The sequence below is a fragment of the Myotis nattereri genome (genome assembly GCF_964212035.1).
Source record: "Myotis nattereri genome assembly, chromosome: 1".
Lineage (NCBI taxonomy): Eukaryota > Metazoa > Chordata > Mammalia > Chiroptera > Vespertilionidae > Myotis > Myotis nattereri.
Window position 1 is genome coordinate 2,581,396 of NC_138075.1, and position 23,020 is coordinate 2,604,415.

Below are 23,020 nucleotides of genomic sequence, written 5' to 3' on the forward strand. Positions count from 1 at the left end.
TTGTAGAATTTCCACTCAGCCAGCCTTCCTGTGGTTCTGGATGATGTCCGTTTTGTCTTTTAGTTGTATTTTTGAAGTGGTTGTGCGAGGCAGCAATTTCCGGTGTTTACCTATGCCGCCATCTTGGTTTCTCCTCCTCCACTGATTTTTAGAAAGAGTGAAAGGGAGGGAGGTGGAGGAGAGAGAGATAGAGAAACATAGATGTGAGAGAGACACATCAACTGGTTGCCTCCCGAATGTATCCCGACAGGGGGCAGAGATTGAACCCGCAACCGAGGTATGTGCCCTTGATGGGGAATCAAACCTGTGATCTTTTGGTTTGTCAGCTGACGCTATAAGCACTGAGCCAACACCAGCCAGGGCTAGTATTGATATTTTAACATGTCTTCTAATCCATAAACATGGAATGTTTCCAATTATTTGTGTCTTTAATTTCTTCCAGCAATGTTGTTTATATTGCACAAGTTTTCTTTATTTTTTAAAATCCTCACCTGAGGATATTTTTTCCCATTGATTTCTAGAGAGTAGGAGGGAGGGAGGAGGAGAAGGGAGGGAGAGAGAGAGAGAGATTGATTGGTTGCCTCCAGCATGTGCTCCTACTGGGGCTGGGGAACCTGCAGCCAAGATAAATGCCCTTTACCAGGAATCAAACCAGAGACTTTTCAGTCCTTGGGCCGACACTAACCACTGAGCCACTGGCCAGGGCCTTTAAGTTCATTGTAAGTAATTTTGTTTTCAGGTTTTGCATTATTTATGTATGGAAATGAAACTGATTTTTGTCCATTGACTTTGTATCCTACTACTTTGCTGAATTCATTGCTGTCTTTTGTGGAGAATGGATTTTTTTTGTGGTGAAATATTTAAATTCCTTCAAATTTCCTTTTGTGTTTATTCTATAGCTATTTTCTTTGGGGTCCCCATGGGGATTACATTTCACATCCTAACACGATCACACCCTAATTTGAATTTATAGCAGCTGAACTTCGCTGACATTCCTTTAGGCTCTGCCCACCCTTTTGGTGGCTGAGACACAGAACCACATCTGTGTGCTTTGTTGTTGAGTCAGGCCCCGCCTCCTGATGGTGATACTCTCAGTTCCGAGTGTCAGGGGCACTGGCCTGGGCCCCTGCCCCTCAAGGAACCCCACAGCCATTTCTCCTTCCAGCCAGTGTTGTGGCTGGGCTGGTTGTTGTGCTTCTTATTATGATTGTAGGATGCACGTCAGTAAAAAACCACAGGGAACTTGAGGAGTAGCTTTATTACTCACCGGTGCTGGAGGACACACAGCACGCATGAGGGTCACGCGGCCAGGTGCTGGGGAGAGAGGAGGACATGGGCCGGGGGCCTGCCATGGTCAGGGTCTGAGGGTGGGTTGTCTGAGATTTTGCAGGGTCTCTTATTATGGGCTAATTTGAAACATAAGTGTGGGAGCTAAGGGGAGCATTTGAGATCTTGCTCCCCCAGTATATGTCATCAGTTTGGCTCAAATAAAGTATTTTTTTTTAAAATAAAGAGTGGGAATGAAAGTGTGGGAGAGTGGAGGTAGGTCACAGCTTTCTCGGTCACCCAGGGCCTCTGAAAGGGGAACTTCATGGGTGTGGGCGGCCCAGTTCCTTAGCTGGTTGATTTGCTAATAGTCATGCCGTATGTTTTTTTTTAAATGGATGTCATTCTAAATGGAGGCCTCAGCAATCCAAAGCTCAAGGTACAGTTACACAACACTTGTGTTCTCAGACACACAGAAATAATTCCATCACCGTCATTAACCTCCTGAACTAGAAAACAGTAACCAACAAGATCTGGAGTTAGACACCACAGCTACAGTAGGACTAGCTTTTACACTAATGTTTTTTATAAATATATTTGTATTGATTTCAGAGGGGAAAGGAGAGGGAGGGAGAGATAGAAACATCAGTGATGACAGAGAATCATGGGTCGCTGCCTCCTGCACGCCCCACACAGGCTCGCCCTGGCCGGGATCGAGCGCGACCTCCTGGTTCATAGGTCGACGCTCAACCACTGAGCCCCGGCCGGTGACCTGTGCTGATTTGACAGCTGCTGACTTTAGGCTGGAGGGTCTGGGACTTGGAGACAAGAAAACCTGGGGAAGAGTGTGAAGGCGGCCTCTCCGAGTGGGCGCACAGCGCCTGCGTGTGCCCTGGCTGCCCCGCGGGCATCTATCGGGAGCAGCTCTCACTGACCGGGTGGCAGCCGCTGTGGGTTTGCCAGGGCTTCTGTCACCAAGGCAGCAGGACGGGCTGGAACATCTCACAGCAAGAGGCTGGGAGCCCAGGCGCAGGGCTGAGGGCTGGCGCCTTCTGAGGGCCGCGCGCCTCACCTGGCCTCCACCTCTGGGGTTCTCTGGAGATCCTTGGTGCACCTGGGCCTGTGGGGTCACCCCAGGCTCCGCTCCATCTTCACCTGCTTCCTTCCCAGGTGAGCGTGTCTCCAAATGCCCCCTGTGAGGCCGGCAGTCGTCGCTCATCCGGGGCCACCCCAGTGGCCTGGTGGCGGCTCGTTCAGCGCCAGAGCGATCCCAGCTCCAAAGGAGGTCGAATCCTGGGCACTGGGATGCAGGACTTCAATGTGAATTTTGGGGGACACAATGGGACCCGTAACAGCCTCTTTCCCCAGCCCCCCAGGGCTTCCACATGGACCCACCAACACAGTAGCGACGGGGACAGGGATGCGGGCTACCTGTGGGCACACAAGCACGCGCTTTCTCTGACCAGCGGCTCTGGCCTTGCAAGTGTCTGATCTGTGGCAGGGGCTTAGCGGGGGTTGGCACTCACTCCGGGGCTGGCACCGCGCCTGGGAGCCGGTGGGTGGCCTGGGCCTCTTCCCTCTCACAGGGGCAGGGCCGCAGCGTCCCTGGAACGTGGATGTGGCTCCTCATCCATATGCTCCTGCGGGACAGGCCCCCAGGCCCCCAGGATCCTTAGCCATCAGCACGTACTCCGCACAGTGTGGCTTCTGGCCCGAGGTTCATGTCAAGGCCTGGGAAATGCAGCAGAGGCGCCCAGGCCGGGAGTCCCTGCTCTCACCTTGGGTCCTGTGCCGGGAGGGACCAGGTGGCTGATGGCTGAAAGAGAGCAGCCAGGAAGGGTGGGCCCTGTGTCACAGGAGTCGGTCCCCTGCCCAGGAGGCAAGGAGGGGCTGCGGGCAGGTCCTCCCCTCTGGCCTACAACCTTGACCTCTGCTAGTGTCAGTGTCTCGGTCCCCCAGGGCGAGGGCTTTGACCAGGACACGCAGTGTTTCATTGCACTGAAAGATGGCACTGCCCCCTTGGGCGCCACAGGCCTAAGAAGGGATGCTCTCCTGGGAGCGATGGAGTGTGGTCACTCCAGGGAAATGGCAAGTTGACGGGGAGGGGGGTGGGTCCCTGCAGCTCTGGGGGCGACATGCAGGGCCCACGGTAGAGACCACAGAGGCAGCACCACTAGGACAGGCCCTGGGGGACGGCTCAGGTCATTCCGCCCAGTAAAGACCCCAAAGCGGCGGTTCTGGCTCGGGCGGGGGGGGGGTTGGGGGGGGCAAGCCGGGTGATGCGAGGAGGAGGACGCGCAGGCATCACAGGGGATGGGGGCAGGGGGTCGATGTCGCACTTCCTCCGCTTGTCCGACGGTGGGCGCGTGTGCTAACCACCCGCCTCCTTTCTCCCCACGTTTTCGTTGGTCCAATTAGGTGGAGTCAGCGTTACATGCCCGTCCTCCTGGCCTGACCCCGCGGAGTGCTGCGCGCAGGGCGGTGGGTGCGGTGGGTGCGGTGGGTGCGGTGGGTGCGGTGGGTGCGGTGGGTGCGGTGGCTCCGGGTGTTTGGAGACGCGCGGGGGGAGAGGGCGGGGGGCGTTTTCCCGGCAGGAAGGAGGGACATGGCGTTCAGTGGAAATGCTCTCAGAGGGGAGCTGTGTCCACAGGGGCCCCTGGAAGCTGAGCATCGAATCCACGGCCTCTGCCTCCCGCGCATCGCTTCGCCCTGGCGGGGCCGCGGTTCCGGGCCGGCCGTCCCCGCCCCCGGCAGAGCGCTGGTCCGCAGCGGGCGCTGGAGGGGCAGGAAGAAGGGCTCCCGGAGCGGGGGCCGCACCTGGGATCCCCTCGAGCTGCGGCCCCGCCGCCTCCTCTGGCCCCGGGGCCCGCGCACCCGCCGCGCAGAGCGACTCGGCGGCTGCACCCTCCGCGGCCGGAGCCCCAGGGCGGCTGGGCGGGGCTCGCGGGTGGCCCCCCTGGGAGTCCGCCTCCGCCCGGCCCGGGGCCCTCCATCCCGCAGCTCCACCGCGGCTGAACGTTTCTTCTCGAAGGTCCCCCAGTGACTGGTTCCGGCTCGGGTTGGCCCCGAGTGGACGCAGCGGTGACAGTGGCTCAGCTGGAGGGTGCGCGGCGGAGGCGGAGGCGGAGGGAGCGCCCGGGAGGGCAGAGCCTCCACTCAGGGCACCACGCTCCCTCCCCCTCCCTCCCCCGCCCCTCCCTCCCGGGTCTCCCCACCGGGTCTCCCCACCAGCGCTCCCACTGAGGCCCCAGCACAGCCTGACTGCCCCCGCGCCCCCACCCGGTTATATCCAAGGGCGCCCCTCGGGCTGGCGGGCGAGGGGCCGGGGCCAGGGACCCGGGCTGGTGGGTGCTTCCCCCCCTCCCGCACCGGTGCCCAGAGGACATGGCCCTGCCCATGCCCCCACCCCTGGGTGCGAGCTGGGCGCTTGGGGCTCCACACTGGCCGCCACGGCCAGCATTCCCGGTGTCCACCTCCCACAGCGGGGGACTCCCCCATCGTCCGCTGCTCCCACCACAGTGAGCAGCCGCCTGCGAACGGGCGAGATGTCCAGGCGCTGAGGCCCTCCCGGAGGGCGGCGCAGGGTGCGCACAGGGCCAGGGCAGGGTGGTCACCTGAGTGTGGACACTCCAAGGAGCCCACACAGCCCCTCCCCGCATGCCCTCCAACCTAACTGCCCTCCTCCCCGGCCCCCCCCCTCCCCCAGGCCATCCCCAGCTCGGACCGGGCTGGTCGGGGGTCTTGTCCACGGCTCCGGGAATGGTCTCCCCTCCCCGCTGCCCGGAAGCGAGCTCCTCTCCCTCCATGTCACCCACAATCACATCTGTCCCCGGCAGCCCACACACACGTGGTCGCCTGGCCTGCCCCTTCTCCGTGCCGCAGCCAGAAGGATCTTTTTAAAATAGAAATTTCCATTGATTCCGAGAGGAAGGAAGAGGCAGAGAGAAACTTCAGTGATGAGAATCACTGAGCCGCTGCCTCCTGCACGCCCCACACTGGGGATCGAGCCGGAAACCCAGGCCGGTGCCCTGACCGGGACCGAACCCTGACCTCCTGGTTCCTAGGTCGATGCTCAGCCCTGAGCCACAGCCAGCCAGGGGGGTCTTTCCAAGGACCACATGTCTTATCAGCCCCATGGCCTCTGGGAGACCCTCCGTGCTTCCTCCCTTACAGCTGAGGTGAGCCCTGCTCCCGCCCCAACTAAGGCCCGGGAGCCCTGCCCCCTTCTGTGGGCTCTGCTCGCTCCCTGCCTTCACCCACCCCTGCCTGGCGCTCTCTCTCTCTCCCTCCCCCTAAAACAGGAACCCTTCCCAGTCCTCCTGGCCTTCGCCCAGCAGTTTCTTCCCCTGCACTGTTCCTTCCAGTGGGGGTCCCCTCCCCAGGGAGCACGCCCAGGCCACAGCGCCGCCTCCCCCCTCCCCTCCCCACCCCCTGCACTTGGACCCCAACTGTTCATCTACTCACTCCCTCCAGGAATGTCAGCCCTGCAGGGAGGCCCGGCTGCCTTCCCCACTGCCCCTCCCCCGTGGATCACACTTGTTCCACATGCACTGTCCTCCTCCCTCTCCCCCCCTCCCCGCCTTCACAGGAGGGGTGGGCGGGCCTTGTGCAGGGAAGCAGGGGTGCGGAGCCCCGCCCAGGAGCTCCCTCCCTGTGCCCGCGACTCCCACCTCCTCTGAGGCAGAGGTTCCTGGGCCACAGCTGCAGGAAGTTACTGAGGTGGAACCTGGGGTGGCCCGCACTGGTGACCAGGGTGAGACCTCAAGCCCTCCCCCACCCCACCCCACCCCGGTGGCAGGAGCAGCAGGAGCAACAGGAACCTCGAGGTGCCACCCATGTCCCCTCCTTCCGCCCCAGCGTGGTGGGTGGGCACCTGAGAGTCACCTGCCCTCCGGCCCGTCCCCACCCCAGTGCTCCAGGACCTTTCGGGTTTAAATTCACCTTCTGGGGCCCTACACAACTGCCCCCATTTAAAATGAGGCAGCCCGGCCAGCGGGGCTCAGTGGTTGCGCATGGACCTATGAACCAGGAAGTCATGGGTTCGATTCCCGGTCAGGGCACATGCCCGGTTGTGGACTGGATCCCCAGTGTGGGGCGTGCAGGAGGCAGCCGATCCATGATTCTCGCTCATCAGTGATGTTTTTATCTCTCTCTCCCTCTCCCTTCCTCTCTGAAATCAGTAAAAATACTTAAAAAATAAATAAATAAAAGGTTGAGGCAGCCCTGGCTGGTTTGCTCAGTGTCAGCCCAAGGACTGGAGGGTCCCGGGTTTGATTTCAGTCAAGGGCACCTGCCTTGGTTGCAGGTTCCCAGGCCCTGGTCAGAGCTCGTGCAGGAGGCAACCAATCAACATCTCTCTCTATACCGGCGTTTCTCTCTGTCTTGCCCTCTCCCTTCCACTCTCTCTAAAAACGCAACGGGAAAACATCCTTGCGTGAGGATTAACAACAACAACAAAACCTGTCGAGGTGAGAAACCTATAAGAATTCTTGTGTTTATTTGAGCCAAACTGATGACAATTGCCAGGAAGCAGCCTCTCCTGACAGAGAACATGCCCGAGGGTGGCAGTTCTGCAGCGTGTTTCACACGTTAGCATGTTAGCATCAACGCGGGAGGCGGAAGGGGTCACCTGAGACCCCTGGTGGGAGGCGAGGGAGGCGGGAGGAAGCACGGGGGCCTCTGGGATCGGATCAAAAGTAAAACGGTGGACACGCCCTTGGCGGGGACAGGACCGCTAAGGTCCCCGGCACGTGGAGGTGGTATTCAGGGAGCACAGTGACATGAGGCATCCGTGGTCCCTGCTCCGGGGGGAGGTGTGCCCGGAGGAAGAGGTGCTGTGACGTTTCTAAGGCATGTTGTCTTAGAGGCCACCAGTCCAGGTAAGGGACAGAATGACCTTCAGCAGGAGATGCCGGCCTAGGACATGATGACCCGCCTCGACTCACGTGTAGTCAGGAATTTTAATTCCAGCTCATCCTGTGTGGTTGCTGTGGGTCTCTGGGTGTGTAAGGCTACCACCGAGCTTGCCAGGTTTAATATGCGGCTTCGGCCCGGCCGGCGTGGCTCACTGGTTGAGTGTCACCCTATGAACCAGGAGGTCATGGTTCGATTCCCAGAGCACATGCCTGGGTTGCAGGCTTGATCCCCAGTGTGCGGCGTGCAGGAGGCAGCCGATCAATGATTCTCATCATTGATGTTTCTCTCTCTCTCCCTTCCTGTCTGACATCAATAAAAATACATTTTTTAAAAATGTGACTCTGTTTTTCACCCCAAAAATGTCCCCCTGGTCCTGGCTCTCCCCATCCTGTGCCCCAGCAGTACCATGAGGGTCACTGAGCTTCCCGCTCCCTGCCCCCACTCAGTGCTCCACTGGGAGGCTGAGGGCAGAGTCTGCAGCCCCCAGGGGTTCCAGCAGCCCAGGACCACACACAGGTGGCACATGGACTGGGGCCCGCCAACCACAGGGCACCCCGTAAGGGTCTCCTGGGGCAGCCATCCCCCCTCCTCCCTCTCCACTACTCTGTGGGCTCTGCCCATCCCAGTTAGCCCCACAGATGGGACTGGCCAGAAAGGCCTCCCTCCCCCTCCAGCTTCCTCTGACCCTGAGCCTGGCTGCTGAGGTCAAGGGCTTTCCTGCAGGTCCCAGACCCCGAAGGTGGTGCCCTTGCCTGCCTCTCTGTGGAACGGATGGTCAAGGTACCCCCTTCCTTGCCCAAATCCTGGGCCGGATGGGAGAGATCTGATCTGCCCACTATTTTGTTTTTCCTTTGATTCCAAGGGGCCTCCCTGACTCACCACCACCCCGCCCTCGCTACGCCCTCGGGACCACGGGCTGTTGACCACAGAGGCAGCGTTTACGGTTACATCCAGGCCTCAGCTGTGCTTCAGCTCCAGAATGACCCACGAACTGCATCCTGGGAAACCAGAGCAGGCGCTGCCCCGGCGACATGGGCCTGGATGCCCAGCCCACCCGCCCGCTCTAGCCCTCGCAGGCCAACCGAGCATGAGCACCTGCGACGCTGGTCGTGGCACCACCAACTCCCAATAAGCCCTCGCTTCCTGGCTGCAGAGTCCTGTGTGTGTCCTGCTGGGCTTTGCTGTGCAGGCAAACGGGCCTCCCTGGTGAGCCGGGCCTCTGTCCGCCGACAGCTCTTCAGGTCAGTCCCAGACACAGGAGTACGTTCCCTCTGAGCCCTGTGCGTGGAGCTGACATGATTGTCCAGGGTCCTAACCTCCCCCCTCCCCCATCATCCTCAGTAAAGTGTGTGGGGAGGTCATTACAGGGAAGGACACTGCGGACCTGGCACAGAGCCAGGAGGACAGGCCTGCCCAGACCCCCAAACCCTGAAAAAGCCGCTGAGGCCCAGCCCTGCTCCCCGAATGAATCACTCCACGGCAGCTTCTGAAATCAGCTTTATGTCAAGCTATAAAAACACGGACCGTGTCCCGGGACACGCATACAAAAGCAGTGCTATCAAAAATAACATCAGTGACATCCAACATGTGAACGACAAATGTACAAAGGCTCTATGCACCGTTTTCACGGCCAGTTCCTGGCCAAGTACCTGGACAGAGGGAGGGACCCTGGAGAGAGAGCTCGCCCGACCTGGCGGCGCCCTCAGAGGCCGAGTCACACCTGCATCTGCTGAGAGGGCCTCTGGGGTGGGCCGAGGCCAGGGGGGTAACTGAACACGTCTTCCTGGGGTAGGACCAGGCGCTCTCCAGGGCAGGGGACGAATGGAGGGCGTGGTGAGCAAAACCATGGCCCCCCAAAGATGCCCACGCCCTAACCTCTGGAACCTGTGACCACGTGAGGTTCGTGGGAAAGGGAATGAAATCAGGCTGCCAACCAGCTGGCCTCACAGAGCGCGGTGCTGGGCTATCCGTCTGGATGGGCCAAAGGTAATGGCTGGGCTCCTTGCGAGTGGAAGAGCGAGGCGGGAGCGAAGCCCTGAAGCCCTGCCCTGTGAATGGCTTTGAAATGGATGGGACCACAAGCCAAGTCCTCTGGGAAGGTGGCCTCTAAAAACCGCAAGAGGCCAGGAATCCTCCCCGGGAGCCGCCAGCAGGGCCCAGCGCCAGCCGGCCCCTTGCCTTCAGCCCACTAGACATGCATCAGAACTCTGACCTCCAGAACTGAAACTTAGTCTTGTTTTAAGATACTAAGTTTGTGGAAATTCGTTATAGCAGCAGTAAGTAACTAATATAGGTGCAGAGGGGTCAGAGGTCAAGCTTGCCCAGCCCAGTGGAGGACCCAGGAAGGCACCCCTGGGCCTGGGCCTGCCTGGGGGGCAGCCTGAACCCTAGAAGACCCAGGAAGCCCCCTTCTGGGCAGGGGGTGCCTGTGGGCAAGGCAAGCAGAGAGGGGTCGGGGTCTGAGCTGCAGGGATCACAGGGCAACCTGGAGGGGCTCTGACGCCGGCTCTGCCCCAGCCTGCGGGTGACTGCCCGCCCCTTCCCAGGCCCAGGCAAGAGCTCATCTTTCCCTTCTTTCCTCCCAGCTGCCTTCCTTTCCAGACTTGCTGAGCCCAGCTGGTCGCAGCCCTGGGTGAAGGGGGCAGGTAGGTAAGGCTCGGCATCCGGCCCTAGGCACTCAGCCCCGGCCACGAGGGCAGCTCTGAGGTGGCCGGGGAGGGCCCCCTGGATAGGAGGTGACCCAGGGTCGCTGACCCCTGGCCACTCTGCTCCTTTAGTGCATGACGATCAATGGCCACTTCTCAGGTACGGTCTCTGGCTCCTCATAGGTGTGCTCCCGCCCCACCAGGCTGGTAGCGAACTGGGAGCCGTCCGTTCCAGCTGCCCCCGGGCCTGCACCAGGCTGGGGCTGGGTGGCAGCAGCAGCAGAAGGCAGGAAGCCCGGGAGGCCGGAAGCCAAGTGGGGTGACTGGCTTGAAGTGGGGTGTGTCCGAAGCTCGCCGGGGCTCACAAGCAGGTCAGTCCACAGGAAAAGCTAACCAACCTTTATAAGTGAAAATAGGGCCTTGGCGGCCTCGGGGGCCCCCGTGTGGACGTCCAGGATGCTCCGGATGCTCTTGACTTCACTGCTGGACATCCCCTTGATGGCCAGGATGGCGCTCAGGTGGCCTTTGCTGTCAGGAGGAAGTCCCGTCAGTCCAGCTGGTCACCAACGCCCCTGCTCACACCCTTCCCGCTCTCCAGCCTCCCGGCCTGAGCCACAGCGCCCCGCAGCAGCTGCCGCCCGCTCTCCTCCCATGAGCTCCAGCAGCATGGCCGCCCAGCCCCCCGAGGGCACGCCTGCTCCTGCCACCTCAGGCCTTTAACCGCTGTCCCTCCTGGAATCTCTTCCACCCGCTCTGGAGGGGACCAGCTCCTCTCACCTTTAAGTCTCAGCTAAAATGTCACCTCCCCCAAGAGGCCTTCCCGTCCCGAAAGCCAGCGCCTCCTGCCGGTTACATAACCTTTCCAACGTGCAGGTGTATCCCTTTGCCTGACTACTGTGAACCCTCCGTGGACTATAAGCCACAGGAGGGAGAGGGGAGGCCTGCTCCGTCTTGTACATCATTGCATCCTGGTACCTAGAACCAAGCCCGGCACCTGGCAGACCACTGCAAATTGTGGGTGGGCTGGTGGGTGGGTGGTGGGTGGGTGGATGAGTGAGTTGATGGGCGGAAGTTGATGGATAGATGCATGGATAGATGGATGGATGAATGGATGAATAGGTGGGTGAATATATGGATGGAAGAGTGAGTGCATAAGTGGATGGATGGATGGATGGATGGATGGATGGATGGATGGATGGATGAAAGGATGAATGAGTGAGTAGATGGAAGGCTGAGGGGTGAATAGATGAGTAGGTGAATGGAGAGATGCAGAGTTGGGTGGATGATGGATGGATGCATGAAAGGATAGGTGGTGGACGTATAGATGAATGGGTGGCTCGATGGGTAGACTTGCGGATGGTGGGTGAGTCGATAGCTGGATAGCTAGATGGTGGTTAGATGAACAGATGGGGAGATGCTGCTTGTATGGGTGGGTGAGTAAGTGGGTGCGTGTGGAGGTGAGTGGGTGGCTAGGTGGATGAGTGCAGTGGATCAGCCAGGGACTACACTAGGCTGAGCTGTCAATCCAACTCAGGGCCCATTCAAACGCTCTCCTCCGTGTCAGAGGACTCGTCCCCCAAACCCATTTCCTGGGCTCACAAGATCCTCAGGCAACCGCCACTCTGGAACGGGGGACCAGGACCCAGGGCCCAGGTCCAAGCCCCAAGCCCCCGGGGATCCCTAGGCTGAGGGGTGGACCCCAGCTCCATCACTGACCTGCTACAGCCTCTAGCAAGTCCCTGGTCTCTCTGGCCTCAGTTTCCCCTCCAAGGGGCAGTATCATCAAAGGCTAAGAGTGGGACTGTGGGGCCAGACTGCCTATATTAGTCATCTCAGCTCCACCGACTCACTGTGTCACCTTGGACACGGGCCTTTAGCTCTCCAGGCCTCGTATGTAAATCAGGGGTGAAGAGCATCAGTCTGGCCTAGCCCGTGTGGCTCAGTGGCTAGAGCATCCACCTGCAGACTGAAGGGTCCCAGGTTTGATACCCGTCGAGGACATGTGCCCGGGTAGTGGGCTCAATCCCCAGTAGGGGGCGTGCAGGAGGCAGCTGCTCAGTGATCCTTGCTCATCAGTGATGTTTCTGTCACTCTCTCCCTCTCCCTTCCTCTCTGAAATCAATACAAATATATGTTTAACGAAGGAAAGCGTCAGCCTGGTAGGGCGGTGGTGAGGCTCAAGTGGGTGAGCCGCTGTAAGGCTTTGCCTGGGCGCCGGCAGTCGCAGCCCTCAGCAAGGTCAGCAGCCAGGACTGCGTTGCGTGGCCAGTACTGGAGCGCCCCCCACCCCAAAGGGGCTGATGCAGCCAAGCCAGGCTCTGACAGTGGGGACCGGCAGGGCCATGCTGACTGCCCAGGTCCCGGGCTGCCCGGTCTCACCTGAAGTCAGGGTACCAGGTGGCGTAAGTGGCCACCTCGATCTTGATGGCACTGGGGTCTTGCAGGCGGATGATCTCGGCGAGTGTCGGGAGGGCGTGGTGCAGCCAAGTGGCCGGGGAGCCCTGCAAGCACAGGCCTGGTTGGAGGGAGGCTGCCCCTGCTCCAGCAGTGCCCCCGGGCCCAGAGTGGTTCCGCCAGAACCGATGGAGCTTGGAGAGGCCCAGAGGGCAAGGGCAGCCCATGGGGGACGGGGGGCGGGTGGTGAGGGGGGTGGAGTCGGGGCTTACAATCTGAGTGCAGAAGTGCTGGATGACTTCGGCGTTGGCCAGGACCTGCCCGGCCAATTGCTGCTGCTGCTCCGCGGTCTTGAGGACCACGCGCCGCTTGCAGAGCCGCACGATGTACTCCTTCACCAGGTGCAGGTGGACAAGCTCCATGAGCTCCTGCGCGGCCAGGGGCAGAGGCAGGGCCGTGAGCCAGCTCCCCACGGAGCTCACACCCTCCCCTGACAGGAGCTTGAAGCCTGGGGCCAGGAGTTCAGGGAGGACAGGTGCCAGGGCCAAGGAGTGCATACATGTGTGTGCGTGTGCAGTGCTGGTGGGTGCATGCACAGGCCTGTGTGAGCCCATGCCCAGCCCAGCCCAGCGCCTCACCTCCTGGAAGCACTCGCGCAGTTCTGAGAACTCGGGCAGCCTTGTCTCCACGGTGGAGATGATTTCCTCCAGGGTCTGCGCAGAGGCCGCCCAGCGGGTCTGTGTGAACCTCTTGAACAGCGGCTGCAGCGGGAGAAAGGCAGGATGTCTGGACCCGCCCTGCAGGGGAAGGCTGCCAGCCACACACGCAGACACGCACACTGACTCTCGGGGTGGCCCAGGGTCCAGGGACCCAGGGCAGGACTCAGGTCACAGGCAGGAAGTGGAGGGGGGTCTGTGTACCCTTCTCCAAGGACACCCAGCTGTGGCCCCTGCATCGCAGGCAGCCTGCGGAGGCCTTTTCCACCCTCCCCCCACCCCTCCGCCCCCAAATAAATAAATTCCTGCATAAACAAAGCCTCGCGCCTGACTGGTGCCAAGTCATCCCGGGTCACTGTCACCGCCAACTGGCCACCCCGCCTCCCACTCTGGCCGCTGGGTACATGGCGGGCAGGCATGGGACCCCTCCTGCTTTTCTCCGGGGCCCCTCACCCTCTGCTAAAGTAACAAGGGCTTTCTGTGGGCTTCTTGGCCCAGGCAGACATGGCGTGGCGGTGGCTGCCAGAGGCTCTGAGCATCACAGCTGGAGTTCGGCATGGGACAGGCGGTTGGGGAGGGGGGGGAGGGGGGGTGGGGGGCGCGGGGAGGGAGAGAGTGTATGCAAGCTTAGGGACTGGGTGGGGGCACCCTGAAGCTTTTCTGTGTCCTCCCAGCCCTGGGTGGCCCCTCTGAGGCCAAACACCAGGCCAAAATGGTGGGGGCGAGGTCGAGGCCTCCATGGCCCCTCGCTGGGCACACCAGCCTCTCTACACCCGGCCCCACACCGTGCCTCCCACATGCCAGCCGGGCTCCTACCATTCCTCCCACCCCATGTCCTATGCACAAGCCTCGGCGGGCCCTGGGCGGGGCGTAGCTACCTTCAGGTCCCAGAGCAGGCCCTGGAGCAGCGTGTCAAAGCCGTGGCTCTTGAGCTCATTCAGGGGGCCCAGGAGGCCCTGTGGCGCCTGCCACTTCTCCAAGGATATCCTGGAAGGACATGGGGCAGGGAGGCCAGTCACACCGGCCCTGCTGGCCATGGCCCGTACCAGAGAGCCAGTCAGCCCGAGGCCCATCTTCCTAAACCACCTCCTCACTCTGGAACCCTCGATGGCTCCCCATTCCCTTGGGAGCAAGTCCAAGTCACTCCATTATACCCCCCAGGCAGGCCCAGGCTGCTCACTGCCCGCACACCCCCAGGCCACATCCTCTCCTAACCGGGGCGTGGCTCCGCCTCTGCACACCTGTGTGCTCCGCTGCTTAACGGACAGAATCACTGCCCGTTGTTCGAGGATAAAATCACCAGTGAACCCTTTGCCTGAGGCGGGGTCCACCACACAGCCGCTTCCGCTGGGCAGGCCTCCCGTTTCCCACAGACCTTCCTCATTTATTCCACGGCTGCTTACACTGCTGTGGCCTGCCCCCCACACCTACCTCACCCCCCACCACGCACTCTCCTCTACCTCCTAGCAGCCCCTTCTCGCCAACAGGCAGGCTGGTGCTCTGCTCCCACACCCACTCCTGGCCGCCCAGCCTCACCGCCCTCACCCTCTCACCGGAAGGACAGGCAATTGTTGATGTTGGCCATCACATTGGCCCTATAATTTTGCAGCTGTTTGCACCTCTCCAGAAAGTCCTCAAAGGCTCGCTGGTAGCTGGTGAGACAGGAAGAGGCACTTGCAGAACCAGCACAAACACTGGGACAGGAGCAGCGCCCCGGGTTACAGCGCACTATCCCAGGGGTGGCCCCTCAGCTTAAGGCAGCAGCTGGCCCCGGGCACCACGCGGCTGACTTCGCTCTCGGGGCCAATAGAGCCAGGTCCTTCCGAGCTCCTGAGCAGGGGGCCGCCAAGCTCTGGGAGCCTGGAGGGGGCCGTGGGTAAATGGAAGGGTCCTCAGACGTGGGGGGGAGGCAGCCAAGAGATTGGGGGGCGAGACTGGAGGTGCCACCTGAAGGGGAGGCCAGGGTCTCAGTCCCTCGGGAGGCATTCCCTTGCAGCTGGAGGGTGCTCCACTGGGAGCTGTGCCCAGCAGAGTGGGGGCCTCAGTGCCCAGTGCAGGGGGACAGACACCCCTAGGGGCCGGGAGGGCACTGGTCTAGCCTGGACCCCCAGCCAGGCGCAGGGAGGATGCTGCAGGGCCCTCTGTGCGCGCCTGCGCACACACCCACCTCCTCAGAAACGCAGCCAGCTCCGCCAGCAGCATGTGCTGTATCTGCTTGCCCAGGTCAGGCGTGATGCTCTCAGCCTTGATCTGGCCCTGGGAGATGATCTGCAGGGAGGGGGGCAAGCTGAGCAGGGCCCCACCAGCACCAGGGCTGGGGTGGGGGTGGGGGCCTGCTGGGAAAGGGGGCGGGCTCAGAGGCGGCACGTGTGTGCACACAGGGATGGACTGGGTGGGCTGTCCGTGTACACGGGAGGGGGGCTGCTACCTGAATGATGTCAATGGCCAGCTCGCTGTGACAGTGGCCGTTCAGCCTCTGGGGGGCCACATCCTGGGCCCAGCGCTGTGACTCCAGGTCCAGGGCTCGGGCCATCAGCTCTTTCACGCTGGCCTGGGGGCCGGGGAGAGTCAGGTCAAGGTAGCAAGGAACCCATCAGCCCTGCCCACGTGGGAGCCCTGTCAGGCTCCCTGATGTCCTGACTGTCCCAGAGCCTCCCTCCGCTTCCTTCCTGCCCCTCCCTGGCCAGGCCCCGGCGCTGTCGTTGGACTCACCACCTCGTTGGACAGGAACGTGGCCTCCAGCAGCCGGACCTGCTTGGGGGGCAGGAGGCTCCCCAGGTTGATCCCCTGCAGCTCCCCTGCCAGGCTGGTGCTATTGATGATGTCGCTGTGGGCAGAGGGGCTGGCGTGAGGCAGACAGGCCCCACCCAGCACCATCCTGAGGTGAGAGTACCTCCCTCCCTGCCTCTCCGCTGCTCTGAGCTCCGCTGTCTGTTCCCCTGCCCCCCGCTAACCCCCCTCCCTGCCTCTCCACCTCAGATGATGGATCCTCTATCTGTTCAGGTAAAAACCTTGGAACATCATGCCTCCTTTTACTCTCTCATCCACTCAGGCTCCAAAACATCCCCCCGCCCCGCCCCATCAGCCTCCAGCCACCCAGCCAACCACCCCATCTCCCGCCTGGCTCATTGCCGGAGCCTCCTCCCAGGCTCCTGCTTCCGCCCTTGTCCACCAGCAGGCAGAACCTGCTCACCTCCTCCTGCAGAACAAATCCCAGCTCCCCTCTCACACACAGGAAACCCGCTCCCTCTGGCAGCAGCCTGAGACCAGCCACCCCTCCCCCTCTTCCCTCCCTGCACCCCAGCCCTAGGCCCCCGCCCTCCCGGCCACCCCTGCTGCCCGCAGAGGCTGGGCCAGCCAAGCAGGAAGGGCTGCTTGCAGGGCTCTGCGGAGGCGGCTCCCCTCACCCTCCTGGCGCCTCTGCGGGTCCAGGGCCCCCAGGGACGGCCCAACCTTGGCACCTCCTCAAGGCCTTTGTCTACAGGAGGCTCTGCCCCTTCGCAGCCTGGACACCATGTCCCTTTGCTCCCTGCACTTCTGCCACACAGGCCTCAACCAAGCCTCCGGAACCCGCCTCAGGACTCCCAGCCCAGCCAGCCTCCGTTTCCGCTGTGTCGACCCCAGTGGGCCCCAGGCTAAAGGCCCCCGGTCACCGTCACCGGGACAGGAAGGCTGCCTGCCTGGCAGAGGTGTGAGTGCCCAGCGTTTCCTGTTGAGTCAGGCCCGCCGCCCCTGCCCTGTGCCACTGCCCTGTGCCCTGCTGACTCCTCACCCACCACCCCACTGGGCCCTTCCTCCGGACCCGCTGACCACCAGCACCAACTGAGCCCACTGGCCACCCAGGTGGGTCCCCGAGGCCCTCCACGCTGCTGACTGTCTATTCCTCTGGGCTTCCCACTGGGGGCTGGGCCAGCCCTTCAGGCCCCCCTGGCTTCTGCTGGGCACTTCCACACTCTGTCTCCCCCCACCCAGCTTGTGCTGAGACCCATGGAGTCTGGGTAAATCGGGATGCCTGAGGCTGTGCCCACGGCTACCAGGCCCCCTCTGCGGGCACCGCCAGCCTCCCACCGAGGCGCTCCGGGCCCCCTGGCCGGAACTCAGCTCAGCTGTGGGCTCACGGGGATCTTTTCATGGGCCACGTGGCCCAGCCCAGCCCTGCTCTCCAAGCTTCCTGGGAGGCCCCCATCACCTGTCCATAAAGCCCAACACTGACAAGCTCCGCACAGCTCCCAGAATGCCTCCCGGCTCCCCTTCAGGCCCAGGGAGTGACTCCCTTCACCGAGAGCACCTCCCTCCTTCTGCCTTCTTCCTGGGCCCCTTCCCTTCCTTCTGTGGGATTGGGAGCTGGCCCTGCTCAGGGACCTGGGCTCCTGCTCCAGGCAGACCCTGCTGGCACCTCCTCAAGCCCACTTCCCAGACTGACCAGGCCAGGCTAGGGCTCTGCCCTGGGCTCCCAGTCCCTGGCCCCCTCTGCCACAGTCCCTCCAGCTCTGGATTGCCATCGTGTGCCCACCCCTTGCCCAGTTCACGAATGAATGAAGTTCTGGGCCCGGCCAGGTGGCTCAGCGGTTGAGCATTGACCTATGAACCAGGAGGTCATGGTTCGATTCCCAGTCAGAGCACATGCCCAGGTTGCAGGCTCCATCCCCAGTGTGGGACGTGCAGGAGGCAGCAGATCCATGATTCTCTCTCATCATTGATGTTTCTCTCTCTCTCCCTCTCCCTTCCTCTCTGAGATCAATACAAATGTATTTTTTTCAATAAGTGAAGTCCCTGCCTTTCTCTGCACCTCAGTTGCCCCAACTGCACCTGTTTCCCCAACTGAGGCCCTGGGAATGAAGGGTTCCAAGTGCAAAGCCGACCCAGCAGGCCTAGGCTCCCGGCCTGCTAGCCGCTCCGCCCACTGGGACTCCTCCCCGCGGCCCAGGGCCCCGCCCACGGGGACGCCACGGGGGGGGCGGGGGGGGACCTGGTTTCCCCCCTCCCGGCCCCACCCCCAGAAACGCCGCCCCGCGGCCCAGACCCGCACTCACTTGGGGTAGAGGTTCTGCACCCAGAGCAGCAGCATGTAGGTGTCGCGCTGGCACAGCTCGAACTGCGCCATGGCCGCGATCTGGGCCGCGAACTGCGCGTGGTAGCTCTCGGCGTAGACCGCCACGACGCCGAACTCGGCGGGGAAGAGCGGCTTCAGCCGCTGCACCACGGCCTCCAGGTCCTCCTTCATGGTGCGGCCCATGGACAGGAACGTGCGCTCGGCCTCCGAGAGGCCCTCGGCGGCGTTGGGCGGCCGGCCCATCCGCTCCTCGGCCTCCTGCGCCACCGCGCGCTGCCACCGCTGCAGCCAGTGCCGCGGGCGCGTGGCCGCCAGCGCCGAGGGCTGGGGCTCCGCGGCCGCCACGCGGCGATCCTCGCGCTCCTGCTCGGCCAGCACGGCCAGCGCCTGGCGCAGCCGCTCGGGCGCCGTCTCCAGCGGCCGGCGCAGCGGCCCCAGCACCTGGTCGCGCAGCAGCACGTACAGCGCCTCCACTTTGCTCTGGCGCCGCACCAGCTCCTCCTCGCTCACGCCGCCCGCCGCCGCGGCCTCCTGCAGCTCCCGCTCCAGCCGCATCAGCGGCCCCGCCGCCTCCAGCCGCCCGCGCTCCAGGTCCGCCTTGAGCTCCTCCACTGCCACAGGGGACACGCGTTAGCGCCAGCCACGGGCCAGGGCACGCGGGGCCAGCCCACCCCATGGCGCCCGCTGGAGAACCCGAAAGGCGAAGTGATGCGCCCCGAGAGCCAGGACTGAAGCCTGGTTCGCCTCCTCCCAGACCCGCAAATTAGGCAGAGGTGCAGGTGGAAGGAGGGAGAGACGGGCGAGCCCACCATTCTGCCCTCTCGGTCCTGGACAGAGTGAGCCAGGCCCCGCCCGCTCTGACCCGGGACCCTCACCCACGCGGCCCCAGCCTACCTGTGGGCAGCGGGCCCCCCGGCCCCGGCTGGGCTTCAGGCTGGGCTTCAGGCTTGCCCTCGCGCTCCGCGGCGGCGGACTGGCCCTTCTTCTTCTTCCCTTTGGTGAAGATGCTGAACATGCCGGCCAGGCCTTTGGGCTTCTTCTTCTTCTTTGAAGCCCCCTCCTCATCCTGGGCCACCTCAGCCTCCGGGAGTGGCACAGGGTCCTCCGAGGAGGCCTCCGACATGGAGGCCTCTGACTCCACCTCTGACCCGGAGCGAAACTTCAGGGGGCTTCCAGGGAAGTCAAGGGCCCCTGGCACCCGCTGCTGGCCGGGCAGGCCCTGGAAGGGCATCGTCTGCAGCATCGTCCCGCCTCAGGCCTGCGGTGGGCGAGGGGAGGGGAGGACGGGGTCAGGTCGCAGCACCGGGCGGGCGTGTGGCAGCAGTAAGTGGGCCTGCTCAGTCGTCCCTGGTGTGGCCACCAGGGCTCTGGCCTTCTCCTGGCCCACGTGGGCACCAGCTCAGCTCCCTCCCTGGACACGGGTTTCTCAGGACCCACAGCTCCCCCCACCACCACCACCACACCGCAGCCCCCCAGAACCACCAGGCAGGGACCAGGCTGAGGAGGCCCCGCCCGCCTCTCAGCCTGAGGGGCCTCCCTTCCCTTGCAAAGCTTCCTTGACAGCCCACCCTCTGGGCAGGGGCTGCAGAGCATGCACCCTGGATCCCGGGGCCTGGGAAGAGACAGCATGGCTTCGGTCCCATTGCACGGAGCACGGACCAAGGTCCAGAGGGGCGCGTAGCAGCGAAGGCTGGCTGAGGCAGAGGCCCAGCCCGGCACACCCTCCATCTTGCCCAGCTCTTCTCTGTCTTGTCTGGCTGTGGGGTCCCAGAGGGACCCTGTGAGCAAACATGGAACCACGAGGCAAGCAGAGCCCCCCCTATCCTGGCTGTGGGGCTCAGTCTACAGATACCATAGCCCCGCTCCCACTCCCACTCTAGGGGGGAGGACTTTGGAGAGCCGCCCACGTGGTGAGATTGGGGCTGCCTGCTTCTCCCTGCTCCAAACGGGGTGATGTCACCATCACAGCAGCTTTCACTTTCTGTGCCTTCCCGGGTGCCCACCCATCTCTTCCTCATTCCCACTGGGGGGCGGGGGGGGGGAGTCCTCATCTCACAGAGAGGACGCAGGGAGGCTTAAACGCCCCTACAGTCAGCAGCGTGAACTCAGAACTCATCCCCTGCCTCCGGGTCCCCCACCACCTTGCAAGCTGCACCCACAAAAGCAGGACCCCTGTGCCCAGCAGCACTTGGCCACCATCAGAGCGGGCCAGGGTCATGGAGGGGAGCATGGCTGACCCCAGGGAGCGAGCAGGGCAGAGCTGGGGACGGGGAGCAGACGGGGCCAGGCCTTCCTGGGAACTGGGGTGACCCATAACCATAGTACCTTCTCGCCACCCAAGAGTAAATATACCCAGTCACGACGCACGCAACGCGGTGACTTAGACCGGCCCCTGCCGCAGCCCCGCCACGTGGGTGGGCTGCCCACCATCCAGGAGAAGCCGAGGAGTGGGTGACGGCGAGGCTGCGGGAGGCTAAGCTTGGGCCGTCAGACCTTCCGGAGCCCCTGCCGCCTCCCCACCAGCCCACACACCTGTCCCATCCCCCGGCTGCTCACCCAAACCCCTGTGCTCGGCCAGAGCCACACGGGGCCAGGGCGCCTGGGTTGTTCCCACTCTCACTGGCGTCTCCAGATGCCCTGGGCAGGGTCCTCCCGTGCCCCTGGGCCTGGCAGTCCCACTGCAGAGCCCAGCAGGGGTGCTCTAGGGGGCCCCCAGACCAAGGTCCCCATTTCTGCCTCCCCACCCACTGCCCCCGCATCCCCTCCCAATCCACCCAGTTCATGCCACGCACCCATGGGAGCTGGTCTGGCCATCTGGCGGGGGTGCTCAGGGCCACCCCGGGGCCTGCCCACCTCTGCCCTCCTCCCGGAGCGAAGGAGAGGCCACCCTGACCAGCAGGGCCACCAGCCTCGCCTCTGCAACCTCGACCCCGTCTCCCTGTTCCCACAAGCTGGGCTCCTCTGACCACCAGACCCTGCTCTGCGGGTCCCCACGTGGTCCCCGCCTCCTCCCCTGGGCACAGACTCCTTCTAGGGCCCTGGGGCCCCCAAAGACTGCAGGCGCAGCCCCGGCCAGCCCCACGCGGGGCCAGGAAGGGTGTGGGGGTCTCAGGCCAGCAGGGAGGGCGGGAGAGGCGATCGGTGAGGCGCAGCCCTGGCTGGGCAGTGAGGGGAAGAAGGGGCCGCCCAGTCATACTGTGTGGCAGCCCCCCTCTCTTCAGGCCCGCACCCCGCTCCTGCCCTCCTGCCCTGGGGTCGGGGCGGGGTCGCACAGCCCCCCCCGCCTCTGCTCCTGGGGGGGAGGTCTCCCCGGTGAGGACAGCAGGCGCCGCGGTGGAGTGACGGCCGGGGGCACACAGCCTCCCTCCGCTGCCGCTGCGAGACCCGGGGGACCCGCGCCCTGCCCGCCCCCCGCCCCCTCCGGCCTTTCCAGGGGCCCCCGCGCTGGGAGCGCCGCCCGGGGCCATGGCCTCAGTTTCCCTGGAATCGGCCGCCCCCTGGTCCCCGCCGCCGCGCCGGCCGCTCCGTCGGGGGACCGGCCATCCGGGGGCGAGCGAGCGGTCCGGCGGCCGGGCAGCCGCGCGGCGCGTTGGGGACGGACGGACGCCGGACGCGGGGAGGGAGAAGGTCACTTACTGAGCCGCCGCCGCCTCTGCCCCGGCCGTGCCCCGCGCGGCCTGATAAAGCGCCGACTCCGCCCCGCCCCGCCCGCCCCGCCCGCGGCCACCACGCGGGGGAGGCCGGGGGAGGGCGACGGGGCTGCCCGGCCCGAACGCGGGAGCGCCCCCCTCCCCGGCGGGGCTGGGCCCGTCCAGCAGGAGGTGTGTGGGGTCACTACCCCCCACCGGCGGGGCGGTGGCCGGGGCCACCCCGTACTTGGGGCGCGGGGACCCTTACCCAAGGCCGACGGGGATCGGGTCTGGCTCCCACCCATTGTCCAAGGGCTGCTTCTGATTGGCTAACTGGGAAGTCCCCTCCTCTCCTTCTCCCCCCACCCCCGCCCCCCAGTTCAGGACCACGTTTCTGCGTCACAGAGCCACCGACATCCCAGCTCGGGGTGCCGGGACGGTCCCACCCCAACTCTCTGTGCCACAAGGGGATCCCACTCTGGGTGGCCCTGTGGCCTCACAGAGGCGCGGAGGGCTCCCTGGAGGAGGTGTCCTAGGGGAGGCTGTAGGGTGGTCCGCCAAGGACAGAGCCCTCACTGTCAGGCCTCGCGGGAATGGGGAGATGCCGAGGGCACGCAGGCGGGTGGCGGAGTCGGAACTCACACCCAGGCCGCCGAACCCCCACTGAAGGGCCTTCCCTTTCTGGGACCCGGGCTGGGCCGGGACAGGCGGCTGGGGGCCCAAAGCCCGGACCCCAGCAGCGTGGGCTCGAGCCTCACTCAGCCCAGCTCTGTCCTCGCCGGTGGGGCTTGAGCAGCTCATCCCCTCTCTGGGCCTCAGCTTCCCCGCTCAGCCCGGTTGCCCAGGCCTGGTATGGGGTGGGGGGAGGGTGCGGCGGAGAGCACCCCCCAGCGGCGGCCCCCTGGCTATGGCACATGTCAGGAATCCCTCTGGAAAGGACCAGTCATTCAGGAATTTCCCGGCTGCGCCTGCTTCCCTTTCGGGGAGCCGCCAGCCCGCCCCCTTTTGTTTGCTCCGTGACCCCTCCACCTCCGAGGGCCGCCGCTCCCCCTGGGTCCGGGAGGATGGCAGGGCGGGCGGGTCTGGGAGCTGGGGGTGCCCCTGGGGACCGAGAACTTCCTCTTCCTCTTCCTCTTGGGTGGAAGTGCCAGGCTTGGGGGGCTTAGAGGAGGGGAGGGGCGTCAGGAGTGACAGTAGGTGGACCCCCCCTTTCTCTCCCTGACTCCGGGGGAGGCGTTTTTCAGAGGAGCCACCGGAGGGGCGGCAGGGAGGGCCTCCCATCTGCTCCCCAGTTGAATGGGAGACGAAAGCCAGGCCCCCAAGGCCATCAGCTGCCAGAGGGCTCATTGTGCAAACCTGCTTTCCTGTCAGCTCCCCTGCTCGCCCCAGATTGGGACACTT

General features: G+C 63.7%; 1 protein-coding gene across 1 annotated transcript; it reads right to left on the reverse strand.

The window, feature by feature from the left end:
* Nucleotides 1–8,663: 8,663 nt before the first annotated feature.
* TNFAIP2 (TNF alpha induced protein 2) lies at nucleotides 8,664–21,644 on the reverse strand. The gene is made up of 12 exons (XM_081099302.1): nucleotides 21,627–21,644; nucleotides 18,885–19,248; nucleotides 17,971–18,601; nucleotides 15,650–15,764; nucleotides 15,366–15,488; nucleotides 15,105–15,205; nucleotides 14,491–14,589; nucleotides 13,816–13,924; nucleotides 12,860–12,982; nucleotides 12,494–12,649; nucleotides 12,207–12,328; nucleotides 8,664–10,355 (listed from the first exon to the last, which is right to left on the reverse strand). The coding sequence occupies exons 2-12, from the start codon at nucleotides 19,231–19,233 to the stop codon at nucleotides 10,217–10,219; spliced, it is 2,067 nt and encodes a 688-aa protein (XP_080955428.1). The 5' UTR covers nucleotides 19,234–19,248; nucleotides 21,627–21,644; the 3' UTR covers nucleotides 8,664–10,216.
* Between the last annotated feature and the right edge of the window lie 1,376 nt (nucleotides 21,645–23,020).